General features: G+C 36.6%; 2 protein-coding genes and 1 long non-coding RNA gene across 5 annotated transcripts; all 3 read right to left on the bottom strand.

Annotated features, from left to right (window-relative positions):
- Positions 1-293: 293 nt before the first annotated feature.
- LOC137107991 (ion channel TACAN-like) lies at positions 294-8360 on the bottom strand. Of its 3 annotated transcripts, none has more exons than XM_067492223.1 (12): positions 8187-8360; positions 5460-5578; positions 4441-4572; positions 4301-4360; positions 4110-4205; positions 3704-3793; positions 3412-3477; positions 2984-3045; positions 2362-2457; positions 1729-1793; positions 1499-1567; positions 294-875 (listed from the first exon to the last, which is right to left on the bottom strand). In XM_067492223.1, the coding sequence occupies exons 1-12, from the start codon at positions 8262-8264 to the stop codon at positions 768-770; spliced, it is 1041 nt and encodes a 346-aa protein (XP_067348324.1). In that variant the 5' UTR covers positions 8265-8360; the 3' UTR covers positions 294-767. The 3 variants fall into 3 exon arrangements, with proteins under 3 accessions (XP_067348324.1, XP_067348325.1, XP_067348326.1); XM_067492224.1 differs by having other exon boundaries at positions 2362-2454; XM_067492225.1 differs by lacking the exon at positions 4110-4205.
- Positions 8361-12318: 3958 nt separating this feature from the next.
- On the bottom strand, positions 12319-15881 carry LOC137107992 (uncharacterized). The gene is made up of 6 exons (XM_067492226.1): positions 15747-15881; positions 14802-14909; positions 14650-14692; positions 14337-14458; positions 13915-13973; positions 12319-13276 (listed from the first exon to the last, which is right to left on the bottom strand). Exons 1-6 carry the CDS (start codon positions 15757-15759, stop codon positions 12815-12817), a joined length of 807 nt encoding a protein of 268 aa, XP_067348327.1. The 5' UTR covers positions 15760-15881; the 3' UTR covers positions 12319-12814.
- A 1258-nt stretch (positions 15882-17139) lies between these two features.
- Positions 17140-21879, bottom strand: LOC137108170 (uncharacterized). The gene is made up of 3 exons (XR_010912161.1): positions 21688-21879; positions 21318-21490; positions 17140-18954 (listed from the first exon to the last, which is right to left on the bottom strand). It is a non-coding gene; the product is annotated as an uncharacterized lncRNA (long non-coding RNA).
- Positions 21880-23979: the final 2100 nt, after the last annotated feature.

The raw sequence follows: 23979 nt of genomic DNA, 5'->3' as shown, positions 1-23979 counted from the left end.
TTTTTATGTACACATTAATCCCTGAATACTGTTTTGTAAATGGCTTTGGTTATGAAAATTGTGAACCTATCCTTTAAATGTACACATACTTCACACAAAAGCCTAAAACTATCTGCCAGAAACAAGAAAACAGAATAGGATGAGGTTATACCTATAAGACACATTTTTTGAAATTATAGGATGATCTAATTATCCTGAGTTCTTATTGCTTGACTTGCATCCAGTAGCTGCATCAATAAGATATGCTCACCAGTGAGATACAGGTTCTAACTCAAAGGAAAAACAAACCAGGGTGTGGAGTAGTGTTTTATTAGGCACTTTCTTTAAGGCTGGTATACACAGCAGCTGCTGAGTGACAAACTACAGATTCTCCTGAATACATATGTGCCAAATAAAATGCTTTGCCTTATTCAGTAACCACAATCCTTTATCAAAGTTGTGCAAATGTGACCAAGACAGCAAATACTACTGAAAGAATCTTACAGTGCTACTTAAATAAGACCTGACAGATTGTTTTTGACCATTCAGTGTGGTACTGTCTATGACCTAAATCTACAACATGAGCTTTGACCTTCATTTAGACAAAATGACTTGAAATCAAAAGGACATTAAGAAAACCAGCCATCCATTTAAAGTAAATGGTTCACAAGGACAATGGTGATAACATCAGTGAATAGCTCTGAGCTTTATTAGAGGTATAGTATTTTTGCACTTTATCTTTTCGTCAAACAGTATGATGTTTGGCAATTCAGCTGTTTATTTCAGTGTTATAAGGTCTTGAACTTGTCCTGGTTGTATTTCTGGTAAACAACTCTCAGCGTAGTGAAGAAGTTCCCCAAGAAGAGCACCATGTAAGAGCAGCCACACATTAAAACCTAGATTAGTCAAAAAAACAAAACAAACTTTGCTTAGTCAGAGTATGGCTTAACATAAGTTACTCTCATTATCTCTTCATTATCTCATATCTTTATTAATATCTACTGTCTAATCTGGGTCTAAATAAAAGTTTGGGATTGTTAATTGTCCAATCCAAAATGAAGGATTAAACAAGGTGCAAAATAAAAGCCAGAATGGCACTTTGTTATACTTCTCTATAAAAAAGGTTGTGTACAGGCAGAGAGCCATATGAAAGTTAAGTTGGTTTTAAGTGCCTGTAATTAAAAGTACAGAGAAAGCTGTACAGGAAAATGGAGAAGGACAAAAACATTTAAAAAGCTCTGTTGGTCCCGAATTTCATCTCTACTCTAAGACATGAAGAATTTCTATTAATCTTTATTTGTTTTCACGATTCTGACAAATAGTAAAGTCGCTGTAGCTTTGGCTACTTCTTACTGTGTTAACAATAACGTCTGAATCTGGTGAATATGATATTGCATTTATAATTTATAAATGGATTTATGAGCATTTATACTTGTTTTAGACATCCAAAACAGTTAAACATTTTCAGGCAGCAATTCAGTTATTTAATGAAAACAGTGCAGCTCTCTGGTGTACAAACCTGCCACTCTTTACACTCTGGGAGCTGGAACATCCTGAAGAGTGTTATGCTGTTGTAGAGTTGCCAGAACTGTAAGATCAGAAACAATCAGCAGTGCTCAAAAAAGCCCAATTCAGAGTAAAAATTATATTATTATTAGTATTTTTAAACCGAGATGTTTTTTTTAAAGTTTACGTTAATGTGAAACAGATGTAAGCAAACAATGAACACTATTAAGAGAGACTACTTACGTGACCAAAGAACAAAAATGGAAGGAGAAAGGTCAATCCTCTCCACATCCAGGACTGGAAACCCTCTGAACCCCAGGAATGGAGACAAGTAAATCATCAAACTAAGATTATTTGTCACTTAATTTGTCATTATTGCAAGAGGTACTCGTTGTATGTACTGCTAGTGCAGCGCATACAAGAGGAACACACAAAAGCTCTGTGAGATTGTATTTAGGTAAAGTGTTGCTTTATGCTACTGTAAATGATAAACATATGTGTATCATGTTCCCCATCTTGGGTAAGTATATCAGCAAGCTAGAACCTGCTAATTAGCACTAATAACAACATGAAGCAGTGACTGATGGAAATTTCATGGATCTTTAAAGTATTTAGTCAAAATGTATGATGATCATGAATGTACATCCCCGCCATGGTCATGCTGCTAAAGTGGCAAAATTAAAAATATGATCGTTGTGGTCGTTCATTGTTTCTTAATGAGATCAAACATATCCAGCATGTATCATATCTGTATCCATTTTCTTGTCAATTTTTGATTTAGCCTCTCTTGTTTTGTACTGCACCATTTTTACTGTGCCCCTTCTCCTTGTATTGTTTCAGAGTCAGTCAACCGACAGTAATTTATATTATACTCACCAACTGTAAGGTCCATGTTATGTCTTTCTCCCAGTGCTCTGAGTCTGTACAAACAGCCACTCTGGTAGTAGTACTGCAGAAACTGAACAAAGCCTACTTTGCAATCAAAACAGAACAAAGCGGACTCATGACTTCACTGTTTTTCAAGATAATCATTTTGCTGTGTATGTTGTGTGTCAAAGAAAGTTTTTTAGTGAAGGTTACTGACAAGTTTACATTTAAACTATGTCCAGACTTGATACTTGATACTACAAGCAAAAACGTTTTGAAAATTTATTTCGATGATTATAATCGTCTGCATAAACTTCTGGTTCAAGGCCTTATTCTACAGTGTCTTTAAAATAAAGACTCAAAATGATTTTATTTTATGATAATTCCTCACTCGATGATCAGCAAACCATAAACGGTCACAAGATTAAGAAGATATCCCTAAATAATAAAATTCTGTTTTCCCATTCATATCAAGTAATGAATACTTTTACTGCTTAAGTACCAACAAACAAACAAGCAAACAAAGAAATAGAAATATTATGAGAAGGAACAGTCAAGAGCATGGACTATCCACATATATACATACACATAGTACATATATTTTATATAGGGTGTTAGAAAAATCTCTTACTTTGGTATAGACAGTATGTTAAGAACTGGTTCCTAAACATCTGGTAGAGAGCGCCTTCAGGCCTGCATAGAAAGACACCGTTTGGTTAAAATAAAGCACAAAAACATACTTAAATAACATAACATACTAGGGTTATAATGGTTTTCCGTTGAGGTGAATAAGTTGTTTTACTTTTGAACTGAACAGGGAAAAAGTTTACTTAATTTCTTGCAACATTTACTATCAAAATGGAATAAAGAAATCTCCCCTACTTGGTGGCTCTGCAGGCCACACCTGGTGGGGTGGGATTCAAACGCACGACTGTCTGTATTTTAACCCACTCCAAGGCCCGCAATTAACAATAGCCATAAATACATTATCATAGTATTAGGTACTGGTGTGAAAGTAAAATAAAAGCTCTTCTACTACTAAGAGGTCACATCACTCACCAAGTGAGCATAACTCCAGACAGGAATGTTGACACATAGTGATGGAAAACCCACCAACCTTTGATTCTGAAACAACATGAAGAACTCACAATGAAAGATACAAGACTGTGTGTAGTACTGCTTGAGAGAACACAAACAACTACAGTTAATTACAGAAGGGCTAAGTAAAAAAAGATTATAAAAAGGTTTTAGCTCCTAGTTCATAGAGGCTCTCTACATTGCAAGTCTTTACATGACCTATACATCTATAATCTTTATAAAACAATTGCGGAGACAATAAAATTGTGCAGACTTTGAACCGTTGCTGATGAGGATACTCTCACGGATGGTGAGTGTGCAATAGTACCACACCAACAGGAAATTAAACAGTGCATCAAGAACTCTGAAACAAAGAAACAAAAAAACGACATAAAAAACACGACCACAACCAAATACACCGTTAGTCTCCACCAGCTGAAGAGATAAGTTCTGCCTTCTCAGTGAGTTGAGCCATTTATAAATTATTTTGTTAATCATAGTTGACAGTAAGAACTAAGAGCCGTTGCTGTACTGACATGTTCTGCCATGACTATAAATATGGAAACTGTTTATTTTCAGTAGATTGTAAATACCATGTACCACTGCAATTAATTTTCACAAGCGCACCACATGTGTGCACAATATGTGCACGACTAGGGAGCAATTTTGGGAAATCTTACCTGTAACTAACCAAAAAGCGACATGTGAAGGAGAACACAAAGAGGATAACTGTGAGGACCAGTTTAAATTTCTCATATTCATCTTTGTAGGCAAATCTGTTTGGTAAAGCAGAATTTAAATAAATCAGATGTGGGCCTGACTGTATGTTGAAAACTTTTTCGGTTAGAAAATTTATGTCAGTGTGACTTACTTTGACTGTTTGTTGAGGAGTGTTACATTGACATTTCCCAAAACAAGTGTGAGGTATAACCTAAACAGAAAGACCTGTCAGTCACTCACAATGCTAACATTTACAATGGCAAACAAATAAATCATTTTTAAAAATCTAACCCGTTTTTCTTTGGCAGAAAAGCCTCCATCTCAGAGAAAGCATTTGTCCTGTCTTTGATGGAGTCACTGATTTCAGCAATGGCATCCAGATCCTCTGGGCTTAATTTTGGTTTTGGGTGGTTTTCTTTGCATCTAATAAAAACAATAGAAATATTTTTAATGTAGCACAGACTTTTTAATTCCAGTCCGCACTACCTTTGACTAACCTAAAAGCAAAAAGGAAGGCATAATGTATAACTGGATTTCTACATATAAGTGACATCCATAATTCCTTAACAACTGAAAAGAAAGGTTTAGGTGTTTCCTGATTGATGTGCTTTCTGTAGCTTGTTTCTTTAATTAGCCAAAGATTGTTGTGTTTGTGAAGAATGATGAATTCAATTGCCACTGAAAACTGTTTCTGCCTTTAGTTACTTGCAACTGTTAAAAAGTAAACATTAGCCTCATTAGCGACTGTGGCGCAGGAAGGTAGAGCGGTCGTCCACCAATATTGTAGTTTTTGGTTTGATCCCTGGCTTCTCCGGTCACATGTTGAAGTGTCCTTGAGCAAGACACTGCACCCCAACTTAGTTGCTCCCACTGAGTGTTGGCCAGCTGCATAGCAGCTCCCCCATCGGTGTGTAATTGTGAGTGTGAATAAGAAGCAGACACTTTCATTTAAAAACTAAATATGGTATTCTGAGTGATAAAGCAACATAAAGAGGTAAAAGATACGATAAAAAACTAAAATAGGTATAATCCTGAAATGATGGGGTAGGCAGTTTTATGCTTTAGGTCTACAAACAGATAAAACATTTTTATAAAACTAAATATATTATCTGAAAACATTGAGAACTAAGAACAAAATATGTACTGGGCAGATAGCAGAGGATATTGTACTGAATTTCAATTACTACCAAAAATATCAGCCTAAGAAAATTTTTAAATCAATGCCATTGAAAAGGGTATTGAAATAATCTGATCTGGTGTTGTACAAGTACTAGCTGCCCATTCTCAACAAATCCCTTATCAATACTCACGATTCCAGTGATGTAGTGAGCTCTTTCAGTTTCTTACGATGCCGTGCAATAGCAGTAGAGCAGCCGTCTTGCAGTTTGGTCACTTCCTCGAGTTTCTGTTTATATAGACGATGAGTGTCCTGGGGTTCAAAAGAACAAATATTCCAGAAGGATACATAAAGGGTGCTTATGCCAAAGTTTTAAATTTGATTTATTAAAGACAGAAGATAGACAAAACTGAAATACCCTTTAATGAGGTAGAAACCTGAGCACTGTAATTGTCTAATATGTAATTAGTCTTATATTGACATCAACTTTCTCCTGCTTGCATAATATTTAAATGTATTAATAAGAGTGTCAGTAGCTGTTAAATGGCTTGATACAATCTATTGTGACAGAGGCTTAGTGTTCCATGAAGCTCATGCTGTATGAAGAAAGTGGCTTAGTGTGCTGCACATTTAGCTGTTTCGTAATCCTGATCAAGTTTTGGAATCCACATTAAGTGATGTGTAAAGTTCAACAAGTTTGCAACAGTGAGGTGCGACTTCCATTTAAATGCATGGTCTAATTATTACACATTGTAATTTGATGGAATCTTCACTTCAAATTAAACCATCAGGTTTTTTAATCTATAACCTTTAATGCCATTAATGTGCATTAATTTCCAAACTAGAACAATAGAAAGTAAACTGAAAATTGGTGATGTCTTTTATAAGCTTATCTTTGTAAAGGCTAACAGAATTTCTATAATTTTACTTAACAGTCTCAAACTGTAAGACCCTGGCAATATAAATAGTTCAATGCAGTATCATTTCTTTGTGTGCAGGAATATCATCAAAATAAACAACAACAACAAAAAAGACACAATGTCTGACATTATCACACAAACAAGAGATAACAGACAAACAAGAGTTAAGACTCAATCAATCTTAATCAATCTATTGGTTGAATAGTTAAGTTAAATACACATATACTTTATAACTGATATGTCATAATTCAAATAGGTTAACACTGCTCAAGAATCAGGGTTATAGAATAAGAGTTACTCAAAATTCTAACATGCTCAACTGAGCACTGTTTAGACAATCATTAGGGAATTAAGATGCCAATTTTTACCTTAGCTGCCAACAACATTTAGCCTGGGTTTAATGTCTTTTGACAGCCACATCACTGAATTATTTTGGTATTTCTCTTATAGGACTAGTAATGTAATAAAACAAAAAATGTTTGGAGGAAACTGATTCTTCTTCTTTCAGCTGTTCCCTTTCATGGGTCGCCACAGCGAATCACGTGCCTCCATCTAACCCTGTCCTCTGCATCCTCTTCTCTCACACCAACTAACTTCATGTTCTCTCTCACTACATCCATAAATCTCCTCTTTGGTTTTCCTCTAGACCTCCTGCCTGGCAGCTCCAACGTCAGCATCCTTCTTTGAACCTCTTTGGGAGGTTGAACCAAACCAAGAGAACCAAACCAAGAGAACCGAAGATAATCTTAAACTCAACTGATTATTATCTGTTTTTACTGATACAAACAACTGGACTAATGTTTCAACCTGTTTCATCGTCATCCTCTGATTAAGACACAAATGTGTCGAAACATTAGATACAGAGTGCAGGGGAAAGTGAAACAGTAAAACCCATAGTGACACTGGGAGCCTGTTCAAATAACAGTTACTGTACAAATAAAAAAAAAATTACAAGCTAATTCAGAGACGTTTTTATATGATTAATGTGCTAGAAAAGAAGAAAAAACTAAATTCTGCTACATAACTAAAAATGACGTGTTTTGTAAAATAATTAATACATTGACCTCTTCAGTCCAGAAACACATAAATAAAACTGTCTGAAAAGTTTTAATGTTTTTTCTGGTTTTAATGTTAAATGTTCTCTTCTTAGAACTGCTGTCAACTCAAAGATGTGTGAAGGCAAAAGAGTAGGAGTGACTGGTTTAATTTAGTATATTACTGTATAACCCTTGACAAAATGTTGTCTACTTTTTCAATTACCAAGTAGTACTGACTGTCATTAAAAAATACTCTCTACAAAAGACAAAAACGAACAAACAAAAAAGCACTGCGAGTTTTTACCTTTACTTTTATTTGACATGTACTAATACTAGTTTTGCATTTCAATACATAATCTGTTACATCATCTGTTACTGCCCTGCACCATCCCAACTTTTGTTTATGCCTAGGAAATATTCAATAGTGAATGTGTTACAAATTATTGTGTAATAACGTTTTTCTGATGCTCTATGGTGAAAACTTTACACAACCTAATTACAGTGCGCTGCGAAAAGAAAGCTAAAACACACTGAAATATTAGATGTGCATACCTTCTTAAATTCAATAACCTATACACAAGAATTTACTTTAGTAACCACTAACAATACAAACACACCAAAGTCCCGGATGTACTTCGGTTCAATATGTTGATATAGGTAACGCTACTACTACTGTAACGTTATGGTTAGCTACGGTTATCTAATGTTCTGCTTTAAGCTTTTTTAAAACCACATCGACCCAACACCCAGGGTCATGTTCTATCCGAGACACAACGTGAGAATCCATTCTACCTACTGTAACCTGCTGTAACGTTCACCGCGTTTTTTCTTATCGTTACTTGTATACGTTTATCCTTATGTGCCGAGGGCGGATCCCTATATCGCCCGTTCCACTGTTAGCTTACCTTGCTTGGTAGTTACACACCCGTTACACCATAATTGTAACGTTAAAGGTTCGTTTACCTGAATTTGTTGGTAGTCCTTCTCTAAATCCTCCCATTCGCGTAAGCATTCATTTAGACCCGTTGGATTGTACAGCATTTTCCACTTTTACACGAGAAAGCCTCCTGAGGTTGGGTAATGTGCAACAGTTCGAGTGCGTCGCTGTCAGAGCTACAGCGTCCGACTTCCAGTTAGACCCTTCAGATTAAAAGCTCTACAGCTCTGGGACTCTTGAAACGCTCATCTCAAGCGATCACAGTGATGAATAGGAAACACTGTCGAGTTAACCTACTTCTAACCCATTATCTCTATTTAATAAACGTTTTTTAAGGTTGAATTTGTGTTTTATTTTTCTGCAAAAAAAAACGTATTTATTTGTGTGTATAATGTTTGCTTTGATCATTTTTATAATGTATAATTACAGGGTTTAAATTAATTCAGTCAAATACAAATTCAAGTTCTTCAATTCTTTTGAAGTAAATATTATATATATACAATTAAATTCAATATAATATATAAATATAATATATTTAAATAAACTTATGTAAAGAATACCCAACAAACCGAGCAAGCCTATAGGCAACAGTGTAGAGGAAAAATCTCCCTTTAACAGAAGAAACCTCCAGCAGAACCAGAGTAGACCTCCACCTGCTCCCGGCTCTCACTACAAATCACAATCATCTGCAAATATCATAATCGATGGAGATCTCATCTGTCAGCCAGTCCATTACCAGAGCAAACAAGAAGGGGCTCAGAGCCGATCCTTGATGCAGACCCACCTCCACTTTGAACTCCTCTGTCACACCTACAGCCCACCTCACCACAGTCTTACAGCTCTCATACATTTCCTGCACCACTCTAACATACTTCTCTGCCACTCCAGTCTTCCTCATAAAATACCACTCTCTCTGCACCCTGTCATACTCTTTCTCTAAATCTACAAAGACACAATGCACCTCCCTATGACCTTCTCTGTATTTCTCCATCAGTTTCCTCAAAGCAAATATTGCATGTCTTGTTCTCTTTCTCTGCAATTTAGGCATGTTGCTCTATACCAGTCACCTGTTCTACTCTTCGTTCTCTTTCATTTTCGTCATTAATAAAATCTTCAAAGTTCTCCTTTTATCTTCCCATCACGCTCATGGCACCTGTCAATACATTTACATCCTTATCTTTAATCACCATAACCTGCTGCACATCCTTCCCATCTCTATCTCTTTGTCTGGCCAACCTGTACAAATCCACCTCTCCCTCCTTAGTGTCCAACCCACCATACAAGTCTTCATTTGCTGTTTGTTTGGCCTTTGCCACCTCTACCTTTACATTACGCTGCATCTCCCTGTGCTCCTGTCTACTCTCTTCAGTCCTCTCAGTGTCAGAGTTTTTCTTAGCTAACCTCTTTCTCTGTATAGCCTCCTGAACTTCCTCGTTCCACCATCAAGTCTCCTTGTCCACTTTCCTCTTGGCACACCGATGACACCCCGAGTACCCTCCTACCTGTCTCCCTGATCACATTAGCTGTGGTGGTCCAGTGATCTGGAAGCAGCTCCCGACCACCCAGAGCCTGTCTCAGCTCCTCCCTGAAAACTACACAGCATTCTTCCTTTCTCAACTTCCACCACTTTGTCCTCTGCTCTGCCTTTGTCCTCTTCATCCTTCTCACCACCATCCTGTGTTGTCTGGCTACACTCTCCCCTACCAATATTTTGCAGTCACTGATCTCTTTCAGATTACAACATCTACACAAGATGTAGTCCACCTGAGTGCTTCTACTCTCTTATACGTCACCCTATGCTCCTTCTTCTGGAAGAAAGTGTTCACTACAGCCATTTCCATCATTTTTGCAAAGTTTACCCCCATCTGTCCTTCTGCGTTCATGTCCTGAGGACCAAACCTGGTTATCACATTCTCATCACCTCTGTTCCCTTCACCAACATGTCCATTATAATCTGCACCAATCACTACTCTCTGACCTCTGATGCCCTGCATCACTTCATCTAACTCATCCAATTTCTCCGTCTATTCTAATTCACATCCTACCTGTGGAGCATAACCACTAACAACACTGAACATCACACCTTCAATTTCCAGCTTCATACTCATCACCCTATCCGATACTCTTTTCATCTCTAGAACATTCCTCACAAAGTCATCTTTTAAGATAACTCCTACTCTATTTCTCTTCCTATCCGACCCATGGTAAAACAACTCAAACCCTGCTCTTAAGCTTTGTGCCTTGCTACCCTTTTACCTGTTCTCCTGGAGACACAGTATATCTACCTTCCAGCTCTGCATTATGTCAACCAACACTTGTGCCCCCTTGTGGTTGCAAGTAAAAGATTTGAACTAGTACTTAAAGTGGAGATTTATTTTAGGCCAATACTTGCACTTTAATGTTTTTCTACCACCTCTGTATACAGCGTACTACATTTTGCTGTGTTTGGGGCTGTGTAGTCGCTGACTGCAGAGTGGTCATGCTGAACATTGTCCTCCATAACATTAAAACCATCAGTGTTGTTGTTGTGGCTGATTGGTGTAAAACAGTCAAAAAAAATTTGTGAAGTAAAAAGCTATTTATTTAATTTCCAAGATTGTGGTTTACTTAAGTAACAAAAATGGTCAGGGAAGTGTGTCAAAAAGTTGTAGTAAAATGATGACAATTAAATTAGTGTAAAAGTTTGCCTTCCCCTTGATGATTAAAATTTAACTTTAACTTCTGATGAAGGAACATTCATTGTAGGTAATTGTGCATTCAATATTATGTTAATGAAAAAAAGGGTAGAGGGTAGTACATTTGCACATAACTGTAAATAATAACGTTTTGAAGTACATGAACTTGTGGTTGAATCCCACAGACAAGTAGGCGAAGCTGCCAAATCTGAATAGTAACCATAAAAACAATACTATTTGTCCATTTGGACTATCTATTCAATTTAGTAAAAAGGGATAAGTGTTATAAATAAGGTAACTTTTATTTATTGAAATTACAGTTTAAGGATTTTTCTTTGCCAACTAAGATTTTCTCAGCCACGTGATCTCTAGTGTGAAAAGAACATTACTACATGTTAAATCACAGGTCCATAACTTTACAAAACAGACAAAAAACTTTAAACTGTAATATGCACCTGTCAACTTATACACAACTTACTATCATTTCCATGTACAGGAATTCTTCTCATGACATATGCTATTTGTTTGACAAAGGGAGAAAGCTGACAATTATTTTCCATCTGCCTTTGCAGATGGAAAAGTTTAAGCAAGATAAAAAGTCATTTTTAACTTTTTTTTTTCTTTTTAATATGTCACACAAAGCCACTAAGTAAATATCCTCTCCAATCGAGCTGATGGTGTAAACGATAAAAATAGACTTACTCACTGTGTTTGTGTGCGATTATTTGTGTGGCTTTACTGTGTGTATATGTCTGTTAGATCCAAAACTCCTGCCCATTCATAGAGGGCAGGTAGGTCATGGTCAGCTATTGAAAAACTGTCTAATAACTGGTTTGCATGCTGCAGGCCTTTGACTTACTTGTTTGAGTTTACTTCAGAGCTCAGGTCCCTCAGCAGATTGCAGGGCAGGAACTTATTCTTCTCCAGTGGGGACTACAGACAGAAACAAGCAATTACCCAGAAGGTGCTTTAAGTCAGTGCAGTAAATCACAAAGGTAATGACCATTATGAGAACTTTGACATACAAAATCCTCTGTGGGTGACATGTACATGCAGTGTGCCCACATGGAAAATAAAAGGGCATTACTTATATACTCCAATATTATCTAGTGAAGCTCAACCATTGTCTACAGCATGGAAACAAAGTTTTTCCTTCCACACCTTTCTATAAGACATCTGTAGGCGTGTCACTATGAGACATCAAAACAATGAAAAGTCTTCTGTGTCCTATATGATTTGTCCTTGTCTTCTGGAATAAATTGAAGAAATTTCCACGTGGCCCTTGACATCTAAATGTCACACACGCACTTTCTTTTTCCTTTTTATATCCTTAAGGTTGATTACATCCTCTGTACAGAAAAATACACTTCTTTTTCAGTTGCTCTGTGTGAAGAGTTCAAGAGGGTGTCTGTTGGCGTCTAAGAGGAAGTTGCTCAACTGTGTGAAGCTAACTGAATATTGAAAATGAAAGTTTTCATTTTTGCACATGGATAATAGTTTTATTTAGTTTTTCTAGGTGGTCAAGAATTCAGTTTGAAAAAACAGTCTTTTAAATACAACACAAGTACAAAGCATCAATACATCACACAAATAGCAAAAACAACGACAAAAGACAAGATGTAAACCAAAGGTTCTGATAACAAAAAACATAAATAAATAGTTAAATACATATGTTTTGCTCATGTGTTATTTTTACAAATTCTTCTGCAAATCTAATTTCTGTGTACTGGCTTTATGGATTAGTTAGTCTTTTAGGAGAGTCCAAGGTCCATTTATCACTGTAAAATCCTTCTAAAGCTGATGCTTCATGCTCCATCATTATCAGGGCTATTATATAGTTTATTACTTTTAGTTACTTTTACTTTATTTATTTTATTACTTTTAGTATAGTTTCTAACTTTCCACCTCACAAAAAATAACTGTTTCCTCCAGCGGGAATGCAAAGTTCATTTAAAAAACAGTCATAATATGATGTGCGTCTAATCTTGATGGTCACTGTCATGGTTGAAGCTGCTAAAATTATCAGTGCCACTATGAATATCATCTAAAAGTTGTGCACATGCAGTCCTGTTACCATCGCTTTGTGTATCTTCTCTTTCCTCACTCTCTTGCCTCGCTTCCCATTCTATACTTCCCCCACTTTCCTGCCTTCTTATTCCTTCCCAGCCTCTTTCCATCTCCTCTGCCTCTTGGGCTATCTGCTGGCTGTTCAGATAGATGCTGCTGTGTGAAACCATGGTGCTGGTGTCTCTGGGAGGAAGGTGAGCATCCATGTCTTCATCCACCTCTAAGAAATCATGAATGGAGATTGTAGAGTGAGCTGGCAGCTGATCTTGACAGTTGTTATTTCCCTGAGCCTGGCTTTGCTGGTAATGATGCTTCCTGCGTTTCTTTGCCACCTTTAAATCCAATGACGCATAATTCAGGTCTCGATGTGAAGGCTGGTTTCAGACAATAGAGAGAAAATAGTTGTAAATTTACAGGTGTTAATGTTGTTTTCTGCAGCAGAGATGTTACAGCACCATACCCCAGTTCAAATAAAACAAATCTTGCGGCTTTATGTTCTCATATTTCTGTACATTGTATTTATTTATAGAACAGTTCGTGCTTAATTGGTTCACAGCTTCATTGACCACAATGTGTCTATGGTGTTAGCTGCCTTCCGCTTTGAAAGCAAATTTGTCAGCATGGGTTCAATTGGTCTGCATGTGTCTTTTTCAACACGACACAGCATACATTCTTTCATATAGGTTAAGTAGAATATTTTTTGTGTTTTTACAAACAACTCACACATCAGTTAACTGCACTTCATTTTTTGTACAGTTGATGCAAAGTTTTAAGTTTTAATAACAAAATTTTCCAACAAAGAAATAGGTATATTAAATAAAAAACTAACAACAACAAAAACCAATTAGCTATGCACAACAGAGGTATAATTCAATTTTTCCCCGAGTTCGCCCTCAGTCTCTACACACATGCTAAATAACAAGCATTGTACAGTGTGTAACAACAGGGCATACAATGTGTGAAAAACAAACTACACCCAAGGATAATATAATAATTTAAAATGACACCCTACCTTCATGGGACCTCTGGTCTGTTGCTTGGTCATCATTTCATAGCAAATCTCTGAAGAAACTGAACAAATAAAAGAGACTGTTTGTCAATTCTACACTGTACTGTAAATCAAATAAATGGAAAACAGCATTAATTTAAAATAAAAAAAAAAAGATCTACTGATTAATCACTCACTGACTTAATGCATCAAAAGGAATTTTAACAGTAGGTGAAATGGAAATCATTGCATTTTACACTGTAATTTTCATCTTGTTTAAAAAACATACCCATTGTCTACACAAAATTTAAACATGTAACAACCCTATTATAATAATTATTTGAAAAATAGTACAAAGATGGGACAATAAACAATAAATGATACATGACAGACTGAGACAATACAATGAGTCATTGTTGTTTTGTCAATTGTAGAACTGTGCTCACCTCTTCTGTCTATCGTGATGTTACCATAGATTGGATTTTCCTGTTGCTCATGATTGTGGGGATTTTCCTGATTCTCATGATGATTGAGATCATGAAAATATTGCCCTTCACCCTGTGACAGGCTTTAACAAGACATGGGGAAACAATTTGACAGATTTCTTTTACAATAAGTGGATATTTGTAGAAAGGACTGAACATGGAACTAGTAATGGTAGTACCTAATACTTCTTATTATAAATTATTAAATTTAGTAACAATGGGCTGGCACACGTATTTAAACCTTATCTTAAAAAAAAGAAATTGAAAAGCATACCCTTCTCCTTTAATATTGTGTGAGTAGCAGCAGTCATATGTGTCTGTATGAAAAAAATACGATTGGATTTATTGGCTTGTTGTTTATGTGTTTTGGAATCAATGCTTCATGTAAAATAGCAAACATATAATAATCTGTACATATAATCATACCTCTGCACAAAGTATCTCTTCGTCTGAAGCAGAAGACGACATTGAGACACATGGAAATCAATAAAGTCAGAGATAACAGCACCAGACCTACTAATTCAACTTGACATTCTAAAAGATAAACACAAATTCATGATTAAAACTTGAAGCCCTTAAATCTTTATCAGTTATTATTACTGAGATTCAGAAATTCCCACTGTACATCCCAATCATAAAAGACTGAACATTTAAACAATGTGTCATCACTTTTACACTTGTGACAGGCAAATGTGCATCAATTGCTTCAGCAATAATAAAGAATTCCAATTCCTGGCCACTAATATAAAAAAAAGAGGAAAAAAAAGAAAGTTTTGCTAACAAATTTACAAGTGGCCTTGTAAAGCATATCTCCATGTGCCACTGTAGAATATAATCAAATAGAGTTTTTTGAAATACTTCAGAAAACCTCCTTTACGTCTTTATTTTTAAAGGAGACATGTAACTGTTTCAGCTAAACAGTCATCACAAATTTCAGTGGATTTTCATTCTGCTTACTGTAACCTCGACTTCGGTCTAAATATATCATAATATGTTTGTACGTGAAATAAAGAAATTAGTTTGAAATGAGTTTGAAAGTCTGCTGCACATGGAATAGTAATTGTACATGCTGTGAACAGAACAATACAGTGTGTGGACCCTAATCTACAAGATAAAGATAAATATTAATGAAATACATAAAGGTTATGAGTATCAGCCCAATACGATTGTGGTTGTATCTTCCAAATAACTTTAGCATTATAGTCTGCCATATTTGTAATGTCCGTTAGAAACAAGTTTGTTTACCAAAGCAACCTTTAGCCGAATTACACATTCAGTGGGGATCCTCTTTGTACACTGTCAGATTAATCGGTAAAACTTTGAACATCTACATATACGTTTTAAAAGTTTCGAAAGTTGTTTTGGTCCTACCTTTTGAAGACATTGTACTACACTCGCTTGTACAAAACAGATTATCTGCCTGACACGATAGCTCTCACGGTATCACCGTTTTTAGTCAGTAAGGTGTGCTATGCTGTACTCTTTTTTTTTTTTTACTTTCCTTGGTTGACTCCCTCTTATGCTTTGAAAACTGGCTTCTCTTCAGTTACAAACAGGAAACAATGTAACCTCATTTTGAGGCTCCCAGGCTCATTACCACTGTAAGACCTAAGATACAGAACAATTTCAAATAGATTATAAAACAATGGTTTTAAGATTCACTTCAATTTTCAAATTTCACTTTTTACTAACATTTGTAACTTTTTTAAAATGTGGACAAAAAGCCCTCAACTCTAAAAAGTTTGATCATGTATACTTATTTATTATGATGAGCTTTATTCTTATTTCTAAATCCATTTATATTGGTCTTTTAAATTAAGCCCCAAACCAAGTTTAACCTGGCCCCAAATCAAGTCTTAACACTAAAATGTATAGTTAAACCTGAAGTGACAGCTTGTTTTAGTTAGCAGACAAGCAAGTGAGTCCCTGCAGTGCCATGAATGATGATCACATGTGTTGAGTGTATTACAATAGATATTTTGTCTGTGTTCATGAGGCTTCAGAGCTGTGGATATCAAGATTTTAGGTTTTGCATACGCACAATACACTGTGGTTTTGCTACTGTGGTCGGAAAATAAGAAGAAAAAAACTGCAGTTGTGAAAGGCTTCTTAGTACAGCAAAGTTAGTATGTGTTATGTATGCATGTATGTGTGTGTGTGTGTGTGTGTGTGTGTGTGTGTGTGTGAGAGTCTGTACTGTGTAAATGAACAAAACTAAATAAAGCTGGGCCCATTTAAATTGGTCTGCAAAATGTCATAATACAATTTCAGGACAGGAATTATCACCATGAGGTCATAAAAAACTGCACATCCTTCAAAATATAAAGCTAGATATTTTGAATTCATTTATTTACTTATGTGTGTGTATCATGGCATCCAGTGGTTATTGTATTCTTTAGCCTTTAACCCCATGTGGTTTGCGGTTTAAGCCCCACTTTTTAAACTCTGTGTGTCACTCTGTGGTACCTGTGGACAGCAGCGGCCTTTGATATAATAGTGCCTGTCTATTTGCATTTTCAGGTCTTAAAAGTTACATTAGAGGAAGTCCCTGGGCCTCTGGGCAGGAAATCCTAATTCACAGGTTTAACAGTTGAAAGCCAGAATCACACGTTTACAACTTATCTGAAGAGTAAATCACCTGCATAGGTTTTAGTACAGTGTTCTTAATATACTGTACAAATACAGTAGAATGCTGTATGCAGTAATATCACGAGAATGTCACACTAGAAAATGTTATTAACACAAACACTTGCACTGTTCAGAGTCAAATAAAATTTTATTTTCAACTGTGACAAACTTTATGTTGAGTAGCGATACATTTATTACAAAAAATAAATGTAAAATATTTTTCTTGGTTCTGTAAAAGTGAGTGAGAAAAGCATTTTATACACAACAGGTTCAAACACACCGCAGACTTACACACAACCCACATTTGTACACTTGCCAGTGATGGTAACTGTAGTTTGAAAGTCATCACAACTGAAAGTCATGTTTTGTAATTCTGCATGTGACCAAAACACAAAATACGATTGCAAGAATTACTACTGCATGTACTGTATGTCATTTATCAACTATCCTTATGCAAAGTTAGTAAACATATGTCACGGATTTGTATCTTGAAACAGGGAAAGACTCAAAATCTTACTTTGTCCTACAGCTACATACTTGACAGGAGGAGGGGGTACAAATGTTAGCCACACTGAACTCTAGGTCATGTCTATTATCACAAATGGAACGCTTTATCAATCCTTTTCATGTCTTTGGAAGTCATCTAGTGCATATGTCTTACCAAGAGTACAATTTTACCTCTGTTATATGACGTTTCCCTGTAGAGAAAGCTGACCACAGCGATCAGTACCAGCACTGGAAAAATTATCACCTACAGACGACTTTTTTTAATTGAAAAGGGGAACGTGTCATTTTTGAGGACAGCAACAGCTCAAAATGTGTTTCAGAGACAGTGATTTCTTTTTGTTTTGTTTTTTTAGTTTTGTTGATGAAACACATCCCCAATTAAAATGGTTATTAATGTAAAACCGTACCCCAGAAGCTGACTGTTATGAGTTTATTTCTTTAAAAAGGCATCTTGCCTGAGGCTGCAAGGAAAAGTGTAATTTTTAAAGCCTCCACATGTCATGAAGATGCCGGTTGGTGAAGTCACCTGTAGCTTTTTAAGATCCTTTATTCTGTTTTTTTATGTCCAAGTTAATAAAGAAAAGAACTTATCTGTTTTTTTTTAAAAAATGTTTCTGTTTACATTTTGGTTGTGTGCCTGCTGGCTTCATTTAGATGGCCACAAAGTCACCAACCACAGTGTTTGCAGTCCCCAGACACAATGATCATCACTAAACAATCTGAGAGCATCACTAAAGTCAAGTGATCACCAAAAAGCCACTTTCCGGTGACAAAGGAAAATGGAGACAGGGTTTCAGCTAGAAACAAACTTGTAGTGGCTGATTGCTTAATTGTTCCTCTTTTAGATTGGACCTCTTTTTTGCAGGGGCACGACAAAATACAGTACTAGGTACAGATTACGTCCTTGAAGTGTTGAAATCCTGGAAAAAATAAAGGAAAACAATTATCTCCAAATGGAAATTATTACCTACTAATCCAGTCTTAAGTTATTTAAGAATTGTGATACATTTCTGTAAGTTTTCCCATGGTGCTGAACTCCTCTGGTGGGACTGAGAAATCATCATCTGGATTCATTATCTATGGCGGGGACTTGTTCCTCATGTCATCACTGGAAATGTCTTGTAGTGGGCTAAACACTGGGCTATCATAACCTAATGCAGTAGAATTAGATAAGTGATAGGGGTCATGGCAGTGGTGCGTGGCAGGGGATGATGGGACAATGATGTGCGTATCACATGTAAAAGAGCTTAAATAATCTTCAGCTATGACTGTAACATTGTTGGGGTTTGAAAATCATCCGTCACATCAGTGCCCGTCCTCATGGTCCAAGTTACGCTGGTGTCAGTGATCAATAGCCCAGTGGGTGGTGATGTGACACCACTGTCTGCTGAGTTGATCAAACCCTCTCTGGTTACATTAGATTGTGGTGACACTGTGGCAAGATCTGAAAATAACATAACAAGTAGGGTAAAGGAGGAAGGAAGGTAGAAATACTGCCAGCAACAATCCTGCTTTGATGTCACTGCAGTATCACAAACATCCTTTCTTGAAGCCCAACAGCACTCACTTGTTCAACTTGCCTGGTAGAACAAACTATAGCTCATCCATCACACAGGCATCGGTTTGTATGTGTTAGCAGCATTAAATTATTGTGTAAATGGTCAATGGTAACTAATTTCTAGCCAGCACATCCAAACACATAGGCCCACATAAAACAACTTATCATTTTTTTAAATGTAGTTTTTTTGTAAATTTCTTTACCAAAAATATTCTCTAAATAAACTGGATGAGACAATAAACAGCAAGGAAAGCACTACATCACTTTAAAATACCCAATACACAGTGGATGAATACAACAGTGAATATTTGAGGCATAAGTGTGGGCATGCATTACAAATGAAGGGAATGTGTAAGCTATTTTGTTTTCTATCTTGTGTCCCCTTTAAATACATGCCTGGAAAGATTCATTATTAATCTCATCCCTTATGAGACATACCTGAGACTAAAAATATGTGACATTCTACAAGCACATTCAATTCAATCCAATGGTGCAATGGAATGTGATTTTAATAGCTCGTCTCAGATTTTAAACCTTCCCCAATTCTGTAATGCTCCAGTCTGTCCAACAGACTGTGCTCTCACCCCATGTCATGATTCACAGACACTGTTGAGTTTCTGCTTAGGGGTTTCATTCTTGAGGTTTGCTTTTCTTGCACTATACCACTATACCAAGCTATATCACCAACAGAAGAAGCTACTTAGGCAGAATAACCAATTACTCCTTACCTTTGATTTCTTGAAATAGCAGTAATAATACCTATATTATTACTCAGGAATTATAAGGCCATGAAAACAACTGTCAGTGACATAGAGGACTTTAAGGATTGGGGGTAGCATCCCATAGGGGCAGCTATCTGCTGCCTTAAGTGGCTTCCTGACCATGCAGCACTTCAGCAGGAATTATCCTGTTTGAAGCATTGTCTGTTGCACTACTTATGACTTTGCCAAGCAGTCAGCAGCAGTGAATACATCTGTTCTCTTTCTACCAGTCTTATCATATGTGTTCCATTTCACCTGCCACTGCACCTTTGTTGTACTCCAAAGTCCAAATTTTGATTTAGTGAACAGTTGGAAACAGTGGTCATAAACACATTCTTTCTCAAGGTAAAGAAATTACCGAATATATTCCTGTTTGGCAGTTCGTTGTTGCTCTTTGTAGTTATTGTTAATACTGTTATCTGCACCTGCCTTATATTTAAACTAGTACTAAATCACCTTCAAGTAAGCTAATGCAGCCTTTCTTCAATGTGTACTGCAATATTATTACTGTTTCTGTTTGAATTTTGATCCCTGACATTAGTCTAAAGAGTATTATATTACTGCACAACTTTGATCACCAGTGGAAGAGAACATGGAATGCAGCTTGGTTTTATGGTAAGTCAAAACTGGCACTACCGTTTAAATGCAGCTTCGTTCAGTCCCTACCCTAATCCCATGAGGTACTTGGTTTGCAGCAAATAATTAACATTATAATAATTCTCAATTCATTTACAATTAGTGACATATTCTTATCACATGGCTGGCACTTTCAAAATTGTTTGAATCCCTATTTTTCATCCATCCATCATCTGTAAATGCTTATCCTGTGTAGGTATGCGTAGGAGCTGGAGCCTATCCCAGCTTTCATAGAGTGAGAGGGAGGGTGAACCCTGGACATGTCACCAGTTAATCTCAGGGCCTCTCTCTTTTTCCTTTCAGCTAATTAAAAACTAAAATTGAGTCAGTTACAGTATAATAACAAAAGTGAAGTATCCATTCCCGGATTTTTAATCCAGCCCTGAAGAAATGTGGAAATTACCAACAATACAAGGAGAGAAACAGCAGCAAAGAAATGGATAATCTCACCTGTCTGGCTTGTGGTCATGATTTAGCACATATATGATTCATATATAATTTTTTTTATTATACTGTAGAATTTGACACGGTTAAATAAGTGAAATTTATTTGAATGGCAGAAATCTTTTTTTCATTATTTATCAGGTTTCTGTTAATTTGGTCCACTTATAATTGGCATTATGGAATTCAATAGTGGCCTCCACATCACACACTATTTGATCAATATCTAACAGAAAGGAAATGCGAGAATAGATTGAATCTTCACAGCATAAGAACAGAACATTTGCTTATATGAAATGAGCACAAAAAATGATAACAAAGGATGGCATCAATTAAAGATAACTGCATAGCATGGTTTCAAAATCAATGTACATAAACACTTCCTGGTAGTCTTCCCTTCAGTTGACTTACAAATAGGCTAAACACAGCAAGCTTTGTGCGACGATCTTCTCCATTTGTCTTTTTCCACTCAACACAGACACACTTGACATCAGTACTGCTTTTTAAAGTACACGATGAGGTAGCATTCTGGCCCACTACAGCTTCTATCGTTTTATAATGTGACACCTCATCATCATTGTGTCCTGTCAAACAAAGAAAAAGGAGCAGACAAATCCCTTACTAAACACTTACAGAAGTTGATAATGCAAACCTCAGCCTGCTAAGAAGCAGACAGATAAAATCATAGAGCTCTACTTAGGCAGCTTATCACACCAGGAGCCCTTACACAATTCAAAGCCATGGCAAATATCCCTATGAGAAACATTCGGTCCAGGATTACCTTGTGTAATATCGGCAAGGTGAAGAAGAGAGAAAGTTGTTCCCAGTGCAGTTCCAGCCATGTTCAAGCCCTCCAAACTTATTGCGATCAATCAGGCTGAATCCAGTAAGGGATTCAGCTAAGACAGATACAACAGGCTATCAACTTAGGTTAAAGACTGTGAAACAGAACATGACCTCTCTTCACAGGAAGCCACAGAGAGACAGAGTGAGTCATATGTGTGGAACTGTCATTTTTGTGGTGAAAAGAGTGCGTATTTGCAACAGAAGTAAATCCTTGCAGTGCTTATCATGGTTTGCTCTTTTAGTCAGGACTAACTAGCAGCAAAGAACTGCCCTTTATTTCTGATAACATAACTACATATAGAGGAAGCACAAAAACATGAATAATACTGAAATATTGATATTCTTTCACAAACATGCAAAGGTGTAATGAGACTGTCCTCTAAAAAGGGATTGAGTAGGTCATTTGTACAGGAAAACAAACTCTGCATTTAGCAACAAGAAACTTTTCCAGGAACAGGCTGCGTAGTTGGATAGATCAACAAAGCAGAGGGCTTTGTCACATGAGACTGGAGTTTGAAACCTGCCTAGAACAACTGCTTTTTCTATTGGAGCAAATCATGTGACGTATGTAATAATAATTTTATTTATATTGCACCATTCAAAACACAGTTGCAAACTGCTTTCGCCTAATAATTACAGCAGCTAACATCAACAAACAAACAAACAAATGCAATAAAAGTCTGTATTTTAAAGAGATTTAAAGGATGGCATAGATTTTACATCCCTAGTATCATCAGGCAGGGGCTCAGATAGCAAAGGCCTTTAGCGACCAGTTGAGGTTTAGGAAACATTAGTAGGGCTCGATTAGAGGACCTCATGCAGGACCTTGAAAACTAGCAACAAGATCTTAAAATCACTTTATAAATCACAGCTAGTAGAGAGTCAAGGATTGGTGTGAAGTCATCACTTCTCTTAGAGCCTTTTAAATCTCTGGGAACAGCATTTTGCATAAGTCTCTTGCTCTGCTGATATGTAAATGGTCTGCACTTATATAGCGCTTTTCTACCTATTGGCACTCAAAGCCATACCCATTCACACTCACAATCACATACACATTCATACACCGATGGGGGAGCTGCTATGCAGCTGGCCAACACTCACCGGGAGCAACTAAGTTGGGGTTCAGTGTCTTGCTCAAGGACACTTCGACATGTGACCAGAGGAGCCGGGGATTGAACCAACAACTGTGAGATTGGTGGACAACCGCTCTACCTTCCTGCGCCACAGTCGCCCCATATGTGTGAAGAGTATTGCAGTATTCCAGTAACAAGGAAATAAAAGCATGACTGACCTTTTCCAGATCGGCAAATTTGATAATTTGATAACTAATTTTGTGTAACGGTCAGAGTTGGACAATGCAGTTAACTTTAGTCAACTGCCAGTCAAGGTAGAGCCCTAAATCAAGGGAGTATTAATCCTGCTGGTGTAATTAGAACTACCTTAGATTTGGAGTTATTAAGCTGTACAATATTATTGGATCCGGTTTCTGATTTCTGCAAGACAGGAAATAAGAAATTATACATCACTGGTACCAGGCTATCGAGACGCAAAGCTGCTGATCATCACCAGAAGAGTTAAAGTCAATGTTGTGTCCATGCATTTTTCACACAAGTAACATGCATTTAAGATAAATAGAAGTGGAGAATGTTTCTGGGGTTAAGTGATAAATGAGTATAAACCAAAAACAGGACAGTTTAACAGCACTTGTAGCCATGTTCATTTAGTACCTGACCCTGACCTATAACTAGCTGCCATTTTTGCACCAATGTAAGAGATAGTATCCACCATGCAAAGTGGTGTGATTTCAACAGACACCTTTCTCCCTATGTGGGAATGGTATTTCAACAAATGTTTTCTTTAGTAAGGGTTGAAACTTTTGTGTGTGACGGCTGGAAGACTGTTTGAGGGTATCATTTGTTGATGCCATATCACTGATTATACTACAGACTATACTACAGCTCATACTACAGCTATTGGCCACAAAACTAAATATGGGATGGGGAGAGGTAAACTTTCACTTAATGTAAGTTTGGCCATCATTTTAAGTTTATCCAATTTCTGGAAGAAAAATCTATAAGTGTTTGCACTTTCTAACAGATGCAAAATACACATCAGATGTAGTTACGGTCAATTCTTGCTAAAGCAGCAACACCAACTATTCAGAATGTATATGCAGTAACAGGGTTCAAAACAGTGCAGAATCAACATTTTAGGAAATAAAGAGCAA

This window comes from Channa argus, chromosome 22, assembly GCF_033026475.1.
Source record: "Channa argus isolate prfri chromosome 22, Channa argus male v1.0, whole genome shotgun sequence".
Classification (NCBI taxonomy): domain Eukaryota; kingdom Metazoa; phylum Chordata; class Actinopteri; order Anabantiformes; family Channidae; genus Channa; species Channa argus.
Note: the sequence above shows the minus strand (reverse complement) of the source record. Positions and strands in the feature narration are given on the sequence as shown.

Excerpts from the sequence above, each read along its gene's own strand:
- LOC137107991 (XM_067492223.1), bottom strand. The coding sequence starts at position 8,264 with ATGCTGTACAATCCAACGGGTCTAAATGAATGCTTACGCGAATGGGAG. Across the intron at positions 4,573-5,459 it reads CTCACTACATCACTGGAATC|ATGCAAAGAAAACCACCCAA; the intron begins GTGAGTATTGAT and ends TGTTTTTATTAG. Across the intron at positions 4,206-4,300 it reads CTCCTCAACAAACAGTCAAA|ATTTGCCTACAAAGATGAAT; the intron begins GTAAGTCACACT and ends TTTACCAAACAG.
- LOC137107992 (XM_067492226.1), bottom strand. Across the intron at positions 14,459-14,649 it reads CACAATATTAAAGGAGAAGG|CCTGTCACAGGGTGAAGGGC; the intron begins GTATGCTTTTCA and ends GTCTTGTTAAAG. Across the intron at positions 13,277-13,914 it reads AGACCAGAGGTCCCATGAAG|CCTTCACATCGAGACCTGAA; the intron begins GTAGGGTGTCAT and ends GTCTGAAACCAG.